The sequence below is a fragment of the Nelumbo nucifera genome, chromosome 4 (assembly GCF_055504915.1).
Source record: "Nelumbo nucifera cultivar China Antique chromosome 4, China Antique-T2T, whole genome shotgun sequence".
Taxonomy (NCBI): Eukaryota; Viridiplantae; Streptophyta; class Magnoliopsida; order Proteales; family Nelumbonaceae; genus Nelumbo; species Nelumbo nucifera.
Genome location: NC_142652.1, coordinates 5211029 through 5233591, shown reverse-complemented (window position 1 = coordinate 5233591; position 22563 = coordinate 5211029). Strand labels below are relative to the sequence as shown.

The 22563-nt window shown below is 40.1% G+C and overlaps 2 protein-coding genes across 6 annotated transcripts; both read right to left on the bottom strand.

Annotated features, from left to right (window-relative positions):
- Positions 1-1247: 1247 nt before the first annotated feature.
- Positions 1248-6269, bottom strand: LOC104591722 (NADH-ubiquinone oxidoreductase). 4 transcript variants are annotated; one of them, XM_088902578.1, is made up of 3 exons: positions 6116-6269; positions 5351-5661; positions 1248-1608 (listed from the first exon to the last, which is right to left on the bottom strand). In XM_088902578.1, exon 2 carries the CDS (start codon positions 5637-5639, stop codon positions 5358-5360), a length of 282 nt encoding a protein of 93 aa, XP_088758704.1. In that variant the 5' UTR covers positions 5640-5661; positions 6116-6269; the 3' UTR covers positions 1248-1608; positions 5351-5357. The 4 variants fall into 4 exon arrangements, with proteins under 4 accessions (XP_088758704.1, XP_088758705.1, XP_088758706.1 ...); XM_088902579.1 differs by having other exon boundaries at positions 6060-6119; XM_088902580.1 differs by lacking the exon at positions 6116-6269 and adding an exon at positions 5776-5917.
- Positions 6270-17054: 10785 nt separating this feature from the next.
- LOC104591723 (F-box protein At1g67340-like) lies at positions 17055-19329 on the bottom strand. 2 transcript variants are annotated; one of them, XM_010250708.3, is made up of 4 exons: positions 19169-19329; positions 18773-19043; positions 18223-18385; positions 17055-18107 (listed from the first exon to the last, which is right to left on the bottom strand). In XM_010250708.3, exons 2-4 carry the CDS (start codon positions 19021-19023, stop codon positions 17340-17342), a joined length of 1182 nt encoding a protein of 393 aa, XP_010249010.1. In that variant the 5' UTR covers positions 19024-19043; positions 19169-19329; the 3' UTR covers positions 17055-17339. The 2 variants fall into 2 exon arrangements, with proteins under 2 accessions (XP_010249010.1, XP_010249009.1); XM_010250707.3 differs by lacking the exon at positions 19169-19329 and having other exon boundaries at positions 18773-19079.
- Between the last annotated feature and the right edge of the window lie 3234 nt (positions 19330-22563).

Sequence of the window (22563 nt, the reverse complement as noted above, 5' to 3'; positions counted from 1 at the left end):
TAAATATACCGAGCTTGATGACGGAAATGTTGGGCTTCGCGACATAGGTGGGCAACTGAGGGTTCGGATCATCTCTTCACAGGGTGTGCCTCACACTAACCTCACATCACGTTTAGCATGCATCTTAGGAGGGGTTTAAACGGATCAAATTTGAACAAGATCAGGCAATATTTGAATTTAAATCCGATTAGAAAATCTGATACCTGAATTTGATTCGATATCCAATGGATATTGAAAATTAATATTCAAATTCAAATTCGATTAAATATTTGAATATTTGATTCGATTAATTAATTATTTTAGATAATAAATATAAAAAAAATATTTTATTGATGTAAATTATATAAATATATAAAATATTTTATATATTGTATATAAAAATTAAATAATCGATCAAATTTAGATATTTATCAAATCGAATCAGGTCATATCTGAATTCGAGTTCGGTAAGAATAAGATATCCAAATTTGACTATATTATCCGAATTTGATTCGATTATATTGAATATCAAATTCGAAATCAGATTTTCGAATACCGTTGACATCCTTACATTAGATTCATAGGAAAAGGGTTTGGAATTGGAATCAAAACAGTTCATTTTCAGCTGTTTGATTGAGTAGAATGAGATTCCGATGTGGGGAATGTCATATTTTATGGAATTTAATTTTAATTTCCATCTGAACCAGACAAGTAGGGAAATAGGTGATTTCAAATCCGATTCTGCCTGAACCAAATGGAGCCTCAGTTCCATTATAGGTAGGATGAAATATATTCTGACGTCTTAAGATTTTACTAGGCAGACCTATCTTTCATGCGTTAAATGTACCAAGTTTGATGATTCGCCACATAAGTGGGCAACTGACGAGTTTGGATCTGCTCCTCACAGGGTGTGCCTTACACTAACCTCACAGCACGTTTAGCCATGCATCTGGAACATCTCCTTACTTGAAAATAATCATTGATAGGAAGATATTTCCAATGCACGGCTGAAACGTGCTGTTAGGCCAGTATGAGGCGCGCTGAGCAGATTCAATTTCGTAGCTGACAAATGAGATGAACTTCAGGTGGCTGTACGACCCATGTTCTTACTATAGACGCCACGTCCTTAGCTGTTTAATGGATGGATCTTGCGGTCGATCTTGATATTTAGATTTCTCTTTGCATGAAAGTCTCTCGTAAACAGTGGACCAGCCAACCAACAAACCGGAAAATGGTCAGTGATATACTCGTACACCTACTAAGAAATATAATCTCAAAATTGTAACCAGCTGGCTTATGCATTCATTTCCATGGCCTAGCAGAACAGCATAAGACCTTGAAAGACTAGGTACCCCATAACAATATCAATATTATTACATTTTTGTGAAAACGAAAAACCATGATGAGACAGCCGGTGATGATAAACAAACATGAACATAATGAGAAAGATTTGATGAACATTCATTCCCCATAAAATGCCATTTCTACGAAACTTCAATTGTTTATTTATTTGTGAAATGATCGAAATGAAAATAGGTCTAGAAACTGACAACATTAGAAGAGCCTGCATCACATAAGAACAACGCCACGAAGGAAGGAATTACTCTACAAATGCTTTTTTTGCTCATCCTGCAGATCAGAAATAGAAAGAACTAAGCTCTAAGAAAGAAGCAAAAACCAACAATTAAGAGCACATGCTATTCTCCAAAATTATCAAGGTCAGTTGCAAAACGCAGTTTGCTTCTCATGCGTACATCTTTAGTTCTTTTGCCATATTGCAAAAGAGAATAGACTTACAAGATGTAATTTCATGTATGGGATGGAAAACATTTATCATATGGTACTCGTGTTCTTGGGGCAACACAACGGGGTAGCCCATCCCCATACCCGTAACCCCCAAACCCTGGTGGCGGTGGGATTTGATCCCGAGAGTTTATGCTTCAAACAGCCGGATTTGCAGCACTCGGAGAATCTTGCGGAAGCTGGATAATGATTTTAAAGATATCCAAGCTAAAGCTGGTTAGAAAGACTGCAGTTCGTGAATAAACTGTTCACCCTAAGGAATACCAAGGACTTTTGGTTTCGGAAGAGGGCTTTACGACACCATGTCACGAGGTGATGAACCAACTCTCCAAGGTTGTGTTTGAAAACGATGTAAATGCAAATTTGTCGGGGTAAATTAACATTCTACCGGTTTCAAAAAATACATACCGGTTTACTTTTGTATGTTTGATTTCCTCCCATCTTGTTTGACAGCAATGATGTAAAACATTAGTGCACTTTTGACGGCATTCGGAAACCTATAACGATGTAAACAAGGATTCGATCGTCTTCTCCCATCCCAGTTGCATCAAATTACACAACAGATTTAAAACCTCTTATCTCAGTCCCGAGTGGCTAAACTATACAACTCCCTCAATCCCAAATCATCCTATTCAATGCAACTGAACCGGGAAGTAAAACCACACGTTTAATCAAAACCAGAAACTAGCAAAAAAGAGCCTATCTCTGATATTCAAACCGCTCACGACAAGTATACTTAGACATGAAGATTTGGGAAGCAACAATGTTAAACAAAACCGATAACAATATATAAAAGACAAAAGAAAGAGGTACGATATGAACCTGTCACCACATTTGTTGTTGGCCAAAATTTTCACAGAGAATGGCTCTACAAAACCCCATCATCGTCTCTGAATTATATATCAGCCTGATGTGGGATGTTGCAATAGGGGTGTGATCGTGCATTCAGATCGTTTGTTCTTGGAGGTAGATGTCGGAATATAAATGGGATTTCAGAAAATGGTGGTACCTCACCGGAAATCACCGCTGCTGTAGCTTGGGTGGAAAACAGGGAATGAAGAACTGACTGACAGTGTCGTATATGAGGGAGAAAATGAAGAGGAAACCTGAGGAGAATCACTATCATATAAAGGAAGACAATGAGGATGCGATAAATGTGTGTAGATAGGCTTTACCTGACGTGGCCGTCAAGGTTAGGTTGAGATGTGAGGGACAATGAACGGTGGTGGTGGGTAGATATGAGAGAGAGAGAGAGAGAGAGAGATCACTGAACCACTGCCAAGAGTTGCGACGGCAGTGGCGGGTAGATACGAGAACAGGAAGGGGGAGACGAACGATGGTTGTAAGAGAGAGATATGAGAGTGAGAGGATGAGAGAGGAGAGATTACCTGAGGAAAAGAGGTCGGTGGTGGGAGTGAATAGTTTGGAGGGAGGGAGTTCGTCACCTCCTTTGCCACTGTCACAGGTTGAAGATCGAAGCAAATTCTGACAAGATTTTAAATTTACTTCGATTTTAAGGGTATTTTCACATCGTTCCCAAACACACGCAAGTCAGGACTGGAGTGCAATAGTACATCGAACCGGCATTTACACCATTTCCGGCATTTACACCATTTCCAAACACACCCTAAAGGACGTCCCTCTTTGAAACATGCATGTGATGGTAGAATGCTATCAATCAACCCTCTATATCCTTTCGAGTTTCTCTTTCCTCAAAATGTTAAAATTTCAATCCTCTTAAGCCACAACCATTTCCAATTAAGGCTTGTGGAATGGTCTTTACTTCATCATCTAACCCTTATCCCAACTACGTGGTTGGTTGCATGAATCCTGTTTTGCCATTCCATTCCCTTAAGTGCCATATCCATTGTTAAATTATAAGCACTTAAATCACTACTTAAACCCATGTGCTTTTTTGTCAAAATCATCCCCTTAATCGAGCATTCTGTGCATTTTGTTGGGTAGTTTTTCAGAGGCTGGCTTTTCTGAGTTCTTCTGTCTATTTCTGCTGTACAGTCTCTTATTGTACAGGGGCCTTTTGTTATTAATGAAATACTTTACCTTACAGTTCACAAAAAAGAAAAGAATAATCACCTATTCCAATATCATCAAAGATTATGTTAACAATAGAGTTCTCATTGGGCATTAACGGGTGTGGAGCTTAAAGAAGCTTTGGTGGATTCTATCGTTAGAAGGTGACGAACAATTGCCAACTAGGCTCCCTATAGATGTCCTTGGCTTTAGGATTAGGATCCACCAACAAGAGGAAGGGTGACTGATGGATATTTGTTAAACAATCTAGACACCTACAAAGTAGAAGGTGCTTCTAAAGGAGCTGCAAGATAGGTCGCATTGGTATATACCTTGCACAATTGCAGAAGTAGGCTTTCTTAAGGCAAAAATTCTATCTTTATTGCAAGGATTAACAGTTGGCTTCACTTAGGATTGATTACTCGACAGAAGAAGGTGATTCTTAGCTAAAGGTGGAAAGTGGTAGCCTATATTACATGAACTAGGGTGAAAGTGTTCAGGGCAGGAATGTTTCTAGGAGTTGGGCTCATCTGACATCAAAATCTTGTGATACAGGGAAATGGGCTTAAAAATTAATCATGCCAACTAGTACTGAAATATGGACACATCATAGTATCATACATTGGACAATAAATATTAATTTCTAACCATGCAAGCAAGATATGTTTAATTTAGACATGCTCTATTATATTGATAACCAAAAAAGGAAGTATCAACAACAATTCAGATTGTCACATGACAACTCCAAACATATAACATAACAGTGTATAAGATATCCACATTTTATGAGGTCTAAGGGGAATTTCGATTCAGCATTATATACTTACAAGCTTGAATTTCCAAATTTAATACTTATTTTAACCATATTAGTTAATAATTTATGTTGGTCCAATTAAGTGTATAAGTACCCAGTTCATCAAACCTTGGTGCCCACAAAGGTGAACATGGGTTTGGAGAAACCAACATATATCTCATACCCATATCCATGTCAGTTGTGTCCAACAGAGGAACTTGGATAATATGAAGTCTGGGTATCATAGGTGAAATAAAAACTTCAGAATGGGCATTATACACATCTGCACATTGACACTCACTTAAGATGATGCTTCTGTTAAATCAATAAATCTGTGACTAAAGAACCACAAAGTCTTGGGATTAAAAAACAACCCTCTCCAACTCTTTGAACGGAAAATGTGCCTGCAGCCAATCGATGATCAACAATCAAATGCCAGCAACTAATTTATTTCTTGGTCATACTTATCTTCAAATGTTCCTTCTCTCCAAATAGCCCAGCATAAGGCGAAAAAGGATGATTCTCCAGAAAATTTAAAAGTATAGTAATAAATAATTGATACTGATTTTAAAAAGATGTAAAAAAAAATATTCGAAATGCCAAAGTTTGAGGTCAATAGTTGATAGATCACCACCCTTCAGTATATCGTTAAATAGAAATAGAGCAGAACAAGAGGAAAGAATTCTCCATAAGGCAGTAAGACAAGTGAATTTACAGAAACCACAACTATGTTGAGACTCTGACCTTTCATTCATTTCGGGGTGGTGTTGTCATATGGCTGCTGGAGAAGGTCGTCATAGGGGTCCCTACGCCCTGGGACCTGGCTGATCTGGGCATCCCAATAGAGTTGGGAATTATGGCGCTCAAACGTCCAGAATCCATATGGACGGATAGGTAAGTTCCACATCTCCTTGGTCTTGTTGCAGCGGTCCTTGACTGCATATACATGCTCTCTAAACTTCCGATCACGTTCCTTTGGATCCTCCATCATCCTCCGTATTAAGTTCTCAGCAAACTCCATCACAAATGCCATCTTCTTCTAGTTATCCCCTAACCTATCCAACACAAGTGATTGATTATAGCAAAACAATACCAAAAACGTTATTGATTCAATCATCTTTCTAGTAAGAATATATAAGCCAAAAAAATGGATATCCTGACTGAGTTACTTCGGAGAAATTCACAGTGATTTTCAGTGACAAGCAGCTTCGAAAAAATGTAGATGACATAACTGATCAACGGAAATCCCTTTTAATCCCCTCCCCCCCCAACTAATTGAAGCATGTCAGAATTAGCTGAAAAAAATTTAACATTATATAGAACGCATGAAAGTTGAACCCTAGATTTCTATAGATATCCCCAACAGAAAGGAAGAAACAACAATTTCGACCTAATAACCAACACAAGAAAAACATTAAATATTAAAATTAATAGTAACAAATGGAAATACTACCGAGACTGAAACGTCAAAACCTAAATCGACTGCAGATTTTATAAGATTGGAAATACCTCTGTTCAGCGATAAGAATGCGTGCAGCAGATATCCGGGGAAAGCGACTTCCGACTTCGGTCTATGCAATACAAGAACGATGCTTTTATGCATAATAAGTTAATAACTAAAAAAAATACGAAGCGCGTACCCCTAACGATTAAATCCAGACCGTCAAATCAATACCAATTTTTATCCTACGAAAAGCGAAAACTCAAAAATCAAAATAGCTTCTATTTCCAATATTATAAAAATTGAATGGACATGGACCCGGGTTGAACATTTTTAATGGGCCGGGCCCATTGAGGTAACCCACCACTAACCTATAGGGTGTTTGGAAACTTGGGCGTTTATTAATAAACGCTGTCAGCCTGTCACATAGGCGTTACTTCAGCATTTCCCCATTATATGAATAGGTAAAATATAAAAATCTTTCATAAAGTTTCTGATAATCATAAAAACTTCCCCTATAATTTTACTTTAATAAAAACCTCCCCTACATTTTTAAATAACTCGATAAAAACCTTTCGTCAATGAGCCAAATGGAAAACGTCAATATTTACAAAATTACCCCTAAAGTATCATTAAACCTTATCTATTGCAACGACATTATCCCTCATTTTATTTCATTCTTGACTATTCCATCCATTTTTCTGGCAACTGTTCTTCGCTGGAAGTTATTCTTGACCAACAAGTGATCTCATCTTTACGTTTTGAAGCTCATGTTTTCGGCAACTGTTTTTCACACCGGTTTTCTTATCTGATGCCTTTCAAGGAAAATATTAACATCTGATGCCCTTACCGGGGTGCCTAAACAAGGGATGCAGATGTCCATAAGATTTAGATATTATCAGAGTTTAAAATCCAAGAGTGATGCCTTCTATCTTCATGATTCTTTTAATGATATTTGCAGGTTATGGATATATCTGGTGTTGTCAGTGGGAACGCTACAAAAAGCTAAGTTCTCACTCTACCAAAAGCTAAATCCTCTTATCCCAAAAAGCTAAGTCCTAACTTTTTAGAAACTAAAGCTCTCGCTTTATAATTTTCATTTTTTTATGAACTCAAAGACTACGCACGAAGTTGATGGCTAACAGACTAAGCAACTCTCCCAACTTTATTTCAACTCGGATAAAACCTCATCAGTCATCTTCGCGAGGTACCCTCTACAAAGATGAACTCTTCGTGGTTTCTGCAGGAGTAGGCGGCCAACAAACTGCATGGACACCCCTGCCGGTCGAGCCTTTCAAGGCTCCCGTGCGAGCTAGTGACCTAAAGTCAGTAGTGTTGCCCCTGTAGGTCGAGCCCCTAGTAGCTTCTTGTAGGAGTGGGTAACCGACATCACTAACGAGGCTGATGCAGCACAACCGTAGCTTTAAGGAGCCGACTTGGCGTGGCCTGGCCTAGGCATCGACCTGGCGGCCTGGCCCAGGCGCGAACTGATAAAAGACCTTGGCACTACGATAAGTCCCAGTCGCCTCCTTGACATGGGCATACAAGTCCCAATCACCTCCTCGACATGGGCATACAAGACCTAGTCGCCTCTTCGGCATGGGCAAGATTAAGGAGAGTGGACTACGAGTCGCTCCTAGAGCCTAAGGCCTAAGTTGCCGAACTGACAAAGACTTCGGCACCACATAAGACCCAGTCGCCTCTTCGGCATGGGCAAGATCAAGGAGAGTGGACCACGAGTCGCTCCCAAAGCTTAAGGGCCAAAATACCAAACTAGCGAAGACCTCCTCACCACATAAGACCCAGTCGCCTCTTCGGCATGGGCAAAATCAAGGAGCGAATTACGAGTCGCTCCCAAAGACTAAGGAATTGAATCGACGCTTACGAGTTCATCAAATTATTCATTTCGGGCCAAAAGGAGAAATTTACTCCCTTCACCGAGTTACTCTCACCTTGGGAGTGGGGGGCAAATGATGAGGGCGAATTTGGCCCTCCAATGATATTGTGACACATGGCACCTCAGAACAACTAGGTGACACCCAGAACCACTTTGGCAACAACTTGCCTTAGCCAAGTTGATGGTGTCCCACCTGGCGGCCTGGCCCTGGCGTGGCCTGGCACAGGCGTGGCCTGACCCTGGCACGACCTGGCGGCTTGGCACAGGCACCGACTTGGCGACCTAGCACATGCGCCGACCTCGCGACTTGTAAGACGTGCTCGCCGACGAATTCGACATGCATATCCTAACACTCCCACGATCCTTGGAAGTTGGCCCACGTGCCGAACGATTTGGAGGGTGGTCAACGTGCATGGCGGCTACCTCTAGGAATCTCGAACCACTTAGACGACCTCGCAGAAATCTCGGATATGGTGCGTGAAGCCCACACCAAACAATGCCTACATAAAGGCACCAACCCCAGAGGCAATGGTGCCAGCAAGTAAGCAAATACTAGCTCTTAGACTTTGTGATTTTTAGCTCGCAGTCTACTATGAGAGTACTGACTTAAGCATCGGAGCGACCTCGCCGAGTTAGCCACCCCGGGTCCTTTGACATTTGGCAGGCAGCTCGCAGGTCTCTAAAGAGCAACGCAACTCATCAATTCAGCTCGCCACCAGGCAGCTCGCCACCTGGTCAGCCCAGCACCTCACAGGCAGCTTGACACCTCACAGGCAGCTCGACACCTCATAGGCAGCTCGACACCTGGTCAGCCCGGCATCTCACAGGTATACCTGTTCATGGGCCGGGTCGGGTCGGGCTTTTACTCTTCATTAATGGAAATACGTTAGGCCCAAGCCCGACCCGACCAACGGGCCTATAACTTGGGCCCGACCCCGACCCTGATAAAAAGCCCGAAGCCCGAACCCGACCTAATAAAAAAATTAGAAATTTTCCGTGTTTCGGCCATCTATTACTGTTCATGGTGCTATCAAGTGTTTCACTTGCATTCTCATTCTGGTTTTCATTGTTATCGTGGAGGTTTGGGGCCACCAACTCTTCAGTGAAGGAGCTCTTTAGTTCTCTTCCTGTAAACTTCCTCAAGGCTTCCATTAATGCAGCATCTCGAGCTTCAATCCAAGCTCGCTCCTTAGCCCATAACTTTTGTTCTCTATCCAACCGGGCTGCCTCCTGCCTCCTCCATTCTTCCTCCCTGGACATCCTCTCTTGTTCCTTGTGTTCTAAAGTCTTCAGCATTTTCTCCAGCCAGGCCTCTTGCATCTCCATTAACTTCCTCATCTGCGAGTCCATGAACTCTCTAATCTTCGACTTCCAGTTCCGTTGACCCCTCTTAAATCCTTGGCAGTCTTTCGACATCATCGGTTTGGAATTCTAGACAACATCATCTCCTTTAACAGGCAAACCCTTCAGAAGTAGCCCCCTCTACCGGTTGTATGCCAAATACAATATCAAGCCAAACCTTTCTTCAAGATACTACGCTGCTGGAAATGGGCTAGCAGAAGCATTCAACAAAACTTTGTGCAAAATCCTGAAGATGACAAAAACAAGAAAGATTGGCATGAGCGGCTCCCAGAGGCCTTGTGGGCATACTGAACTACGTGTCATGCGCTAAGATCATTGCCGTTGTCTTCCGACAACGGAGAATCCAATTCAGAGGAATTCGACAGGCTAAGGCTCTCACTGAACTTTTGAGCTTACAAAGCTTCCTAGGTACTGTCATTTGTGGTTCGAAATCGAGGACTGGTTTCAGCAACTCAGGTTTTGACAGTGATCATTGATCAGTTCGTGCCTAAGAGAGAGAGAGAGAGAGAGAACTTACCGTCGCCGCTGGAGTTGTTGCGCCGGTGAACGTTCGCCACCTCACTGTGGAGTGTGGAGGATGTGGAGATTGGAGAAGAAGGGTTCGACTGGAAAAAGAAGGGAAAGAGGCAAAGAGGTAAAAAAAAAGAGGGGGGTATTCGACTAGGGCTTTTAGGTTGGGCCGGGCTATTTTGGCAAATCCCGAGCCCGGCTTGAATTTATTGTGGGCCAGACTTTTTGATCCGAGGTTAAGCCCGCGGGCCCATATACCTGTTCAAGCCTGTCCGGGGGCCGGGCCGGCCTATGAACATGTCTACTCACAGGTAGTTCGGCCTAGTCAGCTCGACATTCAGGTCCTCATCTAGCAAAAGTTCTCAACTTTGGCCTCTGAGTCATTGGTCACTTGGAAGCAGACCAAATGACGAGGTACTTAACCAAAAAACTGATACATAACCAAAAATTGATTCAACAATATCTATTATCCGAACTGGCCCTGTATCTCCTGCCCAATTTGTCTGGTACCCTGACACTTGACTATACGACTTGTGTTCAAAATACAAGAAATCCCTCGCCTTGACGTAATGGAGAGAAAACCTTCACCTTCCCCTAGTGCCGGAAAATTGTTTCTCCCCTTTGCAACACTTGACAACTCTGGTTCTGTCCACCAACGCACGGACGTGGTCATCGCCCACTGTGACATCTTCAACTTGATCGCATCATTGTAGTAGACCCTCTTTTGGGTACAAAGTCCCAATTCCAACAGAGCAGATTGTTCCCTCCAGACCTTAATCCGCAAAAAAAATTACGACCGCCAGATATGGTTGTGAAAGATACGTTCGGCCCGATAGAGATGTTGGCATCTCCATTAAAGCATTAATTCTCTGTGTAGGTTCTCTGGTTTAAAGATTTTTTATAAGAAAAATGCTCTATAAGAACATGGTATATCATTCAACAGGTTTCCGTATGTGTTGGAATGATAAATTGAAACAGTTGAATTCCTCCTCTTCAGACGGTGGAGTTCGAGAATAGAAGAGGAGAAGGAAAGAGGATAACAAGTTGATAGGGTATTTCAGTAAAAATATGAGTTCAGGGATAGGAAAAGAGGATAGAGGAGAGGAAAAGACGTAACAGGTAGATAGGGGTATTTCAATATAAATATACATAAACTAATTAAAGGGTAAAATGGGTATTTCAAAAAAATGATGCATTGGCCTACCGTTTTTCGTCTGGGTCATTGACGGAAGGGAGGCTTTTGTCGAATTATTTAAAAATCCAAGGAAGGTTTTTGTTAAAATAAAACTAATTAACGTCTAATAGCACTTAAGTGTCAATAAACAAATTCATTATTATTTTTATTGATTTTCCAAATAAATCAAATACAAAATGTTTAATCAAGAAACGCCCATCATTCCAAACACAGAACAAGTGAAAGGTCTAAAAGGACAGCTTCATCTAAACTCCAATACCAAATATATCCTTGCTTTACTAGCATCCCTCTTTTTCTCTCAATCCACATAGAAATGACCTCAGTATTTTACATTTACCAAAAGAAAGGCTATGCCCTCAATGCACCATGGTTAAGAGTGTCAATGAACCGGATTTAGATTGGACCCGTCCAAATTAAAATCGATTTGGATGGAGCAACAAGACATATTGAATTGGACCAGATTTAACTTTAATTGTCCAAAATATTTATTAGATTGGATTGGATCAGGTCCATCCGTAATGAATGTTTATTGGATTGGGTTGGATTGATCCAATATCTGGCCCATTGATATAAGATAAGAATATAGGTGTCAATGAACCAAGTTTAGATTGAAACCAATCTAAATTAAAACAAATTGGATGGTCCGCACATTGAATTGGACTGGTCCAAAATATTCATTATAATAGACCGGACCTGGTCCATTTTGTAATGGATTCACATTGAACTGGATCGGATTGAACCAAATCTAGTCCAGTTGATACCTCTAACCATGCCTTCCTCCTCGCTGTGGTAGAGACCCACATCAATCAATACATTGCAATATTTTGAATTTTGCTCACAGCATTTCCACATCATCCAAGGCTCATGAATCACCAGTTGACCACCACTTCCATGCATCCCATTGCTCGGGAATGCTACAAACTACAACGTATAGCCGTGTGGGTAGGTGCCTTGTGGCTTGTGGGGGATGTGGAAAGATGGTGTATGATGGTTCCGATGAGGGTGCATGGTGGGATGCCACCAAGGCCCTGTTCACTTTTTGGCAAGTTATTTATCCGGGTAAATGCAATTACTTGGGTAAGTTTTTTTCCTAGAAAACACTTACCTAGGTAAGTGTATTTATCCATGTTCTTTTATTTCCCAAATAAAAAATGAAATAACCATTTTAACCATAAAAATTCATTATTAAAAGGGGCATTTTTGTCCCATTCATTTGTTGAAAACTTTCCCCCAAGTGGTAAAAGTTATTTACCCACCTAGGAAATGGGTACTAAGAAAATAAATTTTCTGGTCCTCACATTAATCTGAAAAAAGAATATGTGATTCTTGATCAATAGGAACCAAAATCGCATTGACCAACTTTCCCCATCTCAAAATCCAAAAAAAGAATGCCCCAAAGGTCACCACGAATATGGTTGGTTGTAAGACTTGTGGTGGGTGTTGGTTCAACAAATGGATATAGGCTTGTGGTGTTAGTGAATGGTGATTCCTCCAAAGTGTGCATCTTGTAACGTGAATGGGCCCCATGGAGGCTAATGTGATACTCGGGTGCCAAATTGCCAATACAATAACTGGGCTGATGTGTAAGTGTTAATCTCTTAAACTACCCTTATTGTTTAGCATAATGACACGCGGTCCCCCAACTGTTTAACTATTGTCTTGCTGCCGTTAATATCCATTAATGTTCCGTCGAAATTCATGCATGTGACACCACGTGACGTGAATGAATTTTTTTCAAAACCCAATTTTTCCCTTTCTTCTTCACCATCCCTCTCCCCTGCGGCAGCTACAGTGAACCACTCTGCAACCGTTCCACTCCCAGGTTAACCAGAAACCCTCTCTCCTCTCTCTCCAACCACTTCTATCCCCTGCAAAATGCATCCACAAGAATACCCAGCAGAACCGCTTTCAATTGCATTAGTGAGAGGATAGAAGATGAAACAGAGAATTGGACACATTTGAATTTTATTCGTGGGAAGAAGCTACTTAGTGAACTATGTAGTTGGGGTATCGGAGGCCCTTGCAATTACTTCGTCCAAGTTTCCGATCAAACCTTACTCGCTTCTGCTATTCGGTGTGTTGCTCTATTCTAGTATATTAGTTGCTACATTCTCTCGTTACTAATTTAGTTGAGTTGATTTTACAATCAGTGCAGATACTGTTGTGAGCGTTGCATCCCTTTTATTATCGTCGGTAATGGCTCCAATTGTCTTTTCGATGATTCTGGGTTTGAAGGTTGTGTTATTCTGAACCGGATTGGCTTTCCAGAGCGGATCGAACCCGACATCTACAGAGTCGGAAGTGGTTACCAGTTCAATCGGTTAGGCGTGCAGTGCACTAATGAAGGTTTTTCTGGTCTTGAATTTGCTTCTGGGATTCCCGGGACCGTAGGTGGAGCTGCTTATATGAACGCTGGAACCAATGGACAGGTAAGTCCTGCTCCGACCTGGTTGGAATTGTTTGTCAAGAGACCACACCAGTGAGGGTCTACGATCTTTTATATGTTTATTATATAGGAGACTGTCGATGCCATCGATACAGTTGAGATCGTTACAGTGGATGGGGGGCATAAAATTTTGTACAGAAGTGATCTCGCCTTTGGGTACCACATGTCACCCTCTCAAGCGATGCAAGATTTGGCAGCAATTGTGGCCGTAACACTTCGTCTGTTGCCTTCAGCATCAGCAAAGGAGCGTCAACAAGCATACCTGATAAAGTAACAAGGATTTCAAATTTTGCTTCTTGAATTCTTTATTGTTGTCCTCAGAGATGCCAATGGGATATGGTTTTATTTACAGAAGGCGATTGTCTCAGCCTGTGGGGGAACGAACTGCTGGATCGGTGTTCAGAAATCCTCCTAACATGAGATTTTCAGCAGGGGAGCTTATTGAGAAGGCTGGGCTGAAAGGCTTTAGAGCTTTTTCATCAAAACCGGCAGCTCAAATTCCCGAGAGAAGTTTGATCTTATTGGCCTGGTCAAGGCAAAAGTTAAAAAGGAATTTGGAATACGACTCCAAGGAGAAATACAATATGTTGGTCCATTTTGTAAATATGCACTAATCGTCCGTTTTACCCCAAAAGCCATTAGGCGTCCAAGCAACCAGGTCCATCCCTAACGGCACCTTACAAACCGTGTCGAACGCGAACCTCCTTAACAGCTCCTGCATGTTGACCACCTTATTATTCGCCGAAGCCGACTCCAATAAGGGCAGCAGCCGCTCTTCCACCTCTTCCACCAGCGTCTTCACCACGAACTCCCGCAGGGATATGGTCGTGAACTCATGGCTTACTAACTTTCGCTGAGTTCGCCATAGCTCCCCATCCACATTGAATATGTCGTAGCCCAGAAGCTCGCCGAGGATCTCAGTGAAAGGCTTACCTTATTTGAGTTTGCAACTTCGCATTGCGATCGACCTCCGATAGACTTGAAGTCTTCAATGCAATTTCATACGAAGCCTAACGACTTCACAGAATCAAAGTGCGCTAATGGGGAAACTAGAACTTATTCTCATCACTTTTTCAAAAATTGTCTTCCTCTCTGCAACTATAGAATTTGTTCTTTAGATCTCTTTTGAACTTCCAAATTTTCTGATCATGAATACGGTATTGCGTTCCATAGATGTCACCACAGCCACCGTTTCCGTTGTCGCTGTCGCTGCCGGTACTGGCAACAGTCTTGGTGGAAATGAAACAAATCTGCTGACCAAACCTCTGTGGAAGAATTGGCTTCCCATTCCTTAATATTTTGCACCATTGAAGAAGAAGAGTCCTAATTTCTGTCAGAGACCTTGTTTCATTGAAGAGAAAGAAGATGACACATTTGACATTTTGGTTTCATTCCCTTGAGGGTAATGATAATTGTCAAAAAATTTAAGGGTACCGCAAGAAAATAGCTAAACAGTAGAAGTACCACATGTTATTACGCTAAACAATAGAGATAATTTAAAAGATTTACCCTTATTTTTTTTGGGTAATAGGGTGTAAGTGGTTCAAATTCAATGGTTCAAAGTTACTACTTAACAACAACACTATTTGATACATGAAATTTTGATTTGAGAGTTAAAAATAAAATTCCACAGCTCATAAGGGTAATATAGAAATGAATGCAAGTATCTTTGACTGCGTGGCTCGTGACGGGACTGGAGGTCTGGAAGGAATGGGCCATAGAGTACAAAAAAAAAAAGAACAGAAAACAAAGGAAAATTTTCGATTAGAATTTTGTATTTTGAGTTTAGTGTCATTTTGTTCTCCAAATTTTAAAATACGATAATTCAGTATTTGAACTTTGAAAACGTGTTAATCTAATACCTATCATTAACTAACTGTTAAGTGGTATTTGAAAAATACACAAATGTCTTTTGAGTGTTATCTAATTTTCTTAATAAACCATTCAAATGTTGAAAAAAATTTAACAGTCCCAAATCTTTGCTTCTTCTATTCAAGAAAGATGGGATTATGTCTCAGTGGGAATTTTAATGACCCCAACTTTTTTGAATGAAAGAGGCAATGATGAGCCAAAATAACATTAGGCCAAAGTATAAGTTATTAATTGAGATTTTTCCAAAAAAAAAAAAGAAAACAAAGAAGTAATGGGTCATAAATCATTTTCCTTTAACTGTTTTTTTAATAGAAGAAAAAAAAAGCGCCACATCCCACTTGGCACATGCAGGCATAGTGTTGCATAAACATTTTTGCATTGCTTTCACCGTGTTTTTGTTTTTTTTCTTTTTTCCCCCCTTTTTTAGGCTTCGTGAGGTCAGTTCCTCCTCTATCATTTTGACAACGAGAAAAACTGAAAAATAAAAAAGAAAAGAATACAAGGAAAAAAGTTGGGCAGAGATCTTAATAAACCTCGGATTCCTCTTGTTGCCGCCCATTCACCAACTTACTTTCTCCACCTTTCTCTTTTCATACCTGCCAAATAGTGTTCATTTGAAAATTAACAAAACTTTACTTTAAGTGGGTCTTATACCATGTAAATGTTACTCTTTTCATTTATTTTAAAACAAGTTGATTTTGTTTCATGAAACAACTCATGTTTTGAAATCATCAAATCCTATGATTAGTGAAAAATGATGAAAGATTGAGAGTTGTAACCAAAAATGAAACTGTGGACGATAGTGGTGGGCGGTGGCTCTAGTGAACAAATGGCAAGAAGAAGAAGATGAATTGTCCTTTATTGATATTATTTTTAAAAAGTTAGTCTATTTTTTAAATATATTACTTTGATTGATATTAAACCCCAAAAATTGCACTCACATGCTATTACCCCCATTTTTATCTCAATTTTCCCTTCTTTAAAATATGTATAACAAAGAACATCTTCTTTTATATTTTTTTGTTTTAAAAACCAATTTACTTTTCAAGTAAGATGGTTTTGATTTGCTTTCAAAAGAAAAAAAAAAAACAGTAATTCACATTGAAGAGCTTATAGTCCATTGATGTCATTTAAAAGCGATACAAAAACCATCTCTCACTAGTAGCCAGAAAAAAGAGGACGAAGACGAACTGAAGTCCAAATGATCCGTCTTTATTTTACTTTAATTTTGGGTTAACTCAAATGAACCATCTTTAATTTTGGGTGGCCTCACTTGCAATAAGGATAGAATAATTAATCAATTAATTAACAAGGGTGTGAGAATGAATTATTTTCTCTTCTGGAAATATTTCTGTTTTGTAAAACATTGTGCATACGAAGCATATTTCTTTTTTTCGTGCTGAAGATAGATTAAATTAAATTAAATTAATTTATCACAACCAGCAAGTAAATGTTAGTCTAACATCCGCACAGTACCGACTCTCAAGACAGTAGGTAGTACAATGGAGACTTTTGTCTCCACTTGCACTACGATTCCATGTGCCTCCTCATCATAAAAAGTCGAATCCCTACAGGAGGCCTTCCATCATTCCACAACCCTTGCCCTTCTCTCCCATGCTTTTTATTTTTATTTTTCTGCAAATGCATTAAAATAAAAATTGAAAATATCTCGGAAGACGCTGAAGCCTCAGTTCAAAGTTCAAACACCCAAGCCAAGACCAAGAGTAGAAGATAATCAAAGAAATTGTACTATTCCAATTTTCCGAGAATAACCTTGCCAAGTTATCTTCTTCTATGGTACAAAATGAAACCCTCGATCGCAGCCGATTTCCAAAAATAATCTCCCTCAATAAATCTATCTATAGTCTATACAAAGTCAGGGAAACGGAAGGAAAACCCAAAAAGCAAACCGGGGGAAAACCCTCTCTATTTACCAAACTAAAACACTTAAATTAATTCCACAGAGGCTCACTCAAAGTACTATACTGAATTTCAGTCACCGTCACCCCCTTAACTCTCATCGGTGGCATGCTCTTCCTCTTCCTCTTCTTCCTCCTCATCCTCAACGCCGATTATTTCTTCCTCACCGTCCATATCGCCATCAAACCACTGCTCTATGCGCGCGCACTCCGCCTTATGACGCAACTTCCAATCCAGAGCCTGACACGCGCGGGAACAGTAGTTCACCGCTCCACACACCGAACAACGACGGAACTCGTGTCGCCTCGTTTCCGGCCGACCACACCCAGAGTGAGAGCAAAGCCGAAGCCCCGGGCCCGGCACTCCCCCCCGCAACGCGAACCACTCTGCCAGAAACTGGCTTGCGGGGTGCGCCTCAGGTGCAGGCACGTTGCACCCGAAATCGCTGAGTAACGGACATCCCGCACCCGTAACTTGATGGTGATGATACCTCTGAGGTTGCCAAGTCAGCCACAGGCGCGACGACGGAGACGATGACGTGGCGGAACACAGTACAGATGCGAGTTCACGGGCGTTGGCTTGGACGAGGAATCGGCGCCCCTCGGCGATGTTTTGCCGGACACCATAGCCGTCTTGCAGGCAGTGGCCTAGTTCGCGGATGGCATCGATGTGACCCAGGAAGGCAGCTCGGGCGCAGAGTGCGACGCCGGCTCTTAGGTCCTTGTCGTTCTTGGTCCCGCCGCTGCCGTTGAACTGGATGACGGCAAGCGAGTAAAGCGCTGGAGCGTGCGAGCTGATGGCAGCTTTAGCCATCAGCGAAGCTCCGTTCCCTCGGTTCTGTAAGCAATAGAAACGGATCTGCAACGCGTGAAAAGGAAAATGGAATTAGGAAATGATACTAAATAATGATTAGTTGCGAAATTTTGGAGCACAGTCATTTCTTCAATTTGTAAATTTGAGATAATATACTAACCATGCCGAGGGTATAACAAGCTTCTATGTTGCCGGCATCTGCACACTGTTTTAAGAATCGATGAGACGATTCAGACCAGTTTTTGGCTTTGACGGAAAACGCTTTTGGAGAGGCTTTCGACAATACGAGAGGATGAAGACCCAAACTGTTCAGTCTCTTGCACCTGTTGTGAAAATAAAAGATCAGAAGGAATAGAGAGAGAGAGAGAACAAATTGATATTTTCAATACAGACCTAAAATCTCCTTTTTTTTCAGTTTGGAATTACACTTAACAAAAAAGAAATTATTTTAAAGTACTGGAAATGCCGATCTGCAGGGAAAAAAAAAGCTCCCTCAAAAGAACATGAAGGAAATTCAGTTTTTAGGTGGGAAAAATTCCCAACCAATGTTACATATTGGAGTGGCTTCTTTTGCGATAAATAGATAATTTTGTTCTGTTTTCATTGAAGCAATAAAATCAAAAGGGAAAAATCAGAGACCAGAGGAAACAAATCCTAAGGTTACTAGAAAGAGATTCAGCCATAAATCAGGCCATTAGAGAGAGACTTACGCAATAAGAACATTGATAAAATCGGAAGGACATTCAGCGGTGGAACTGAGCTTGCAGAGGATACAAACTATAAGGTCATCAGGCAATCCATCAAAAAAATCAGATTTTCCAACGGCAACCGGCGGCGTTCTCGCCCTTTTCCGGTCAAGGATAACCTCTACAGCGAAATCTGTTTTCCTCTTGAGGGTTGTTTCATCCTTTTGAAAGTGATGAAAACTACGGTAACAAAGCTCTCTCCCCTTCGTTCTCATCTCCTGTACAAGGGAGAAGGCTATACAAAGAATTGTCTCGTCAGTTTGTAACAACAGAGAGCCTGAATATATAAATACAAGTACTACCCTTTGGATTGTGGCCTGTTTGGCGAATAGGATGTATATTTTATTAGTTTATATTTACCTTGTGTACAGTTTGCGTTTGCCCAGCTTGTCGTATTTAAGAAGGATCACCACTCGGTCAAACGGTATTGACCGGAGAAGTCCGTCCGTCGTCGGTTGCTTTCTTTTACGGAAAATCCCTCTCCCTTGTCTGCACGCTTCTCTCTCTCTCTTTCTCCCCGTGATTAAAGATGAGGGATCCGTTTATGTTTTATTGATGTGTGCGTGGAGTGTGTTTCTCTCTCTAGTTTTAAGGTTGTTTAAAAGCGGTTAATTTTGTTGTGAAAATGGTAACTAACTTCAGTTATTATTTTAAGGGTTGAACCAAAAAAACCATTATAACAAACTCTGGTAGCGAACTCGCGGCTCCCATCGACGACCTAACCACTGACGGTCAAACGGGTGAGTCATCACAAACACAAACACAGACACAGCTTCAGTTGCTCTTTCTTTCTTTTTTGTTTTTATTACTGTCCGCTTCTTCTTGAATATATTTAAAATTTGCATGATTCTGCGTGATTTGTGTATGTATGGGTCCATGTAACGTCTATCTTGTGTTGTGTGGTACACTCTAACTCCCTCCGTCTGTAATTTATCCGTAGTAGTTAACAAGGAGAGAGAAAGGCATAGAGATCAGATTAGATATGTATGGTCCCAGATCGAAAGCGCATGCCCCTGGGTGCTGATTGCTGAAAGCCTGTAAGACTGAAATATGGCTGATAACGTCTGAGTAATTTCCTGGGGGAGGGGTGTCACTTTACTTCCAAAAATCTTTTTTTTTTTTAGCTTTTAATTTTAGGCAATAATTTACGGAAGGAAAATTGATCGCGATAAATACACATAAATAGATATTTATAGTTGAAGGGAAAAAATGGTCACAGTTCTGCTAAACATGGGAAGAATCCAATGCTTTTCCTTTTACTTGGTTGGTTTGGGTTACACTTACACACGACCACTATATTTGCCCTCTACACACAGTAAGTTTAAGTTACTTTATTATTTTTTTTATATATTTTCTTTTGGGGGTACAAGGTTCAGTTGTAAAGCGGGCCAGTCTAACCTGTACGCGTTGTGCACTAATGCCATTTCCGCTTCTTTTTTCCTGACAATTATACTATTTATTAGACATAATGGTATGTAACGCACAATTAATAATGTAATATTCTGCCGTTAATCAAATGAAATGTTGAGAGTTGTAAAGGGAAAAAGGAGGGGGGCAGCTTTGCAAAGCAAAACCGTGCACTGAAGTCGTTGTAGCGCCTATATCCTCCTGTAGCTGTAATGTAGAAAACTGACGACGTTGTATGAAACCGTTGCCCTCCTTGGCATCTCGAAACTGTTACTTTCATTGCCTCGCTGTTCTATCATCTATGCTGATAGGCGCAGCCAGGGTTGAACCGTTGGGCAATGCATCTCCAAGTCTCGACACTCAATTCGCAGTTCTCGAGCCTGGTTAATGTATATTTGTCTTAGATCAATTGATGGAGGTCTAAGAAGAGTTCAGATCTGTGCCCCACAACGTCCTACACCACATTCCCATCGGGTATTGAGAATATTTCCCGATGATGATATCATCGATTCTGATACTATTATAAAAAGATGTTTTCAATATACGGTAAGGATTTCCTGTGGGACTTTGTGGGACGCAGGTGTGAACTTTTCTGAGAAACGAGATCATAAGATAGTTAACCTGCTAATCACAGAAGTGTCACCACTCACCACTTCAAAAGACATTAACGACCTTTGCTTTTTTATTTTTTTTCCTGAGCTGAGATGAGAACTATAAACTCAACCTATCCCTCCGTCCTGAACATCAAATGCTCGGAGTCGGATGTCCCCACACTTTTATTAACTAAATAAACAAGCAAAACTCGATGGATTGGAGGGAAAAAGCTAAAAAAAACCTGGAAAAGGAGCAGCAGTTTAATGGGGTATATTGGTAAAATGGTGGAATCAGTAGCGCGTATTAGGTGATGGTCCTACCCGCCCGCACGAAAAATGGAAAACCAATAGGAAAGCTATATATGCAGTCTGGTGTGGCATGGCATGGCATGGCATGAAAACATGTAAAGTCAGGCGGATCACATGAAATGCATACGAATGAATAAGATTAATAAAACTTCACCTTAAAAACGGGTTAGTATTATGTCATTATTGCATTAACTAGTAGTATTAACCCCCTGATTTACCCTAACCCTCCCACCACGCTACACGCCACACGCCACTCATGAAACTACTGTTCTACTATAATCCAACGATCCAACCAAGTTCATAATTGTAGACTATATTAAGGCTTAATTATTGGGAGCGTTATTGTCAACAAATTTGGTTCAAACTGGAGAAAAGATCGAGGGAAAGGCGGTCGAAGAAAGACAATGGGGGAGCGCTGCCTGGCAGGACGTCACGTCGCTAAATAAAAATTATTAATAATAACAAATTGGAAGTCATGTCAAGCATGACGCCGTGGAGAGCATAAACGGAGAATTTTTAATAATATTTGGAAGCAGAGCTTTAGAAAACATTCGGCATGGTTCCCATTAATTTTAGCTAATCTAGGGTTTTGTTTAATAGTAATTAACACAGTGGACAACTTGAAATTGTGGGGGAGAATGACGCTCATCTCTAACATTTATTCCAACCATTAATATAATGCCACCTAGGACAAATCACTGTCTGATCCCAATGAATCCGGTGTCAACTGGTCTAGAGGGACTAGCCAAAGAAAGCTACTCCATTACTCTCCTCTCCTGCAAGCTCCAGCCAATATGTAGAGATTCCTTCCCTGTTAGGTCTCTCAACAAATGGAGTTGGTATTTGTTGTCAAAATTAATTAATTAATAAAAAAGAAGGGACAATCAAGGGTTAAGTGTCAACTCATCTTTATTCATGCATTTTTTTTTCTTGTTTTTTAAAGTAAAGGACTCTTCGTTTGCACTGAATTCTCAATTTTACTTTTAGGGGTATATTAGAGTTTCTGAAATTTTTTTTAGCTCTCAAGTTTGAATGTAGAGAATGTTGTTGTTATATCTGAACGATGAGTTCTTAAAAATGATAATTGACCACTTTAACCTTGGATAATAGAAAGCTTATTTAATTATTTAAAAAACTAATTAATAATTAATAAAATGAATATAAGAATAATAAATAATTAGATATTTTTAAAAAATTGAATAATTATTAATTAATTAATATTTAAAATAAATAATTACAAAAATTATTAGTTAATTAATTTTTATTATACTTATTTTATAATTAAGTACCTAATTATTTTAAGATATTAAGCATTAATTAAATAAAATATTTAGAAATTACTTAAAAATTTATTATTTTAATTAATTAATTATGAAATACATAACTGTTAATTGTTATTTAATTCATTAATCATATAAATTAATTAATAATTAATAATTAATTAAT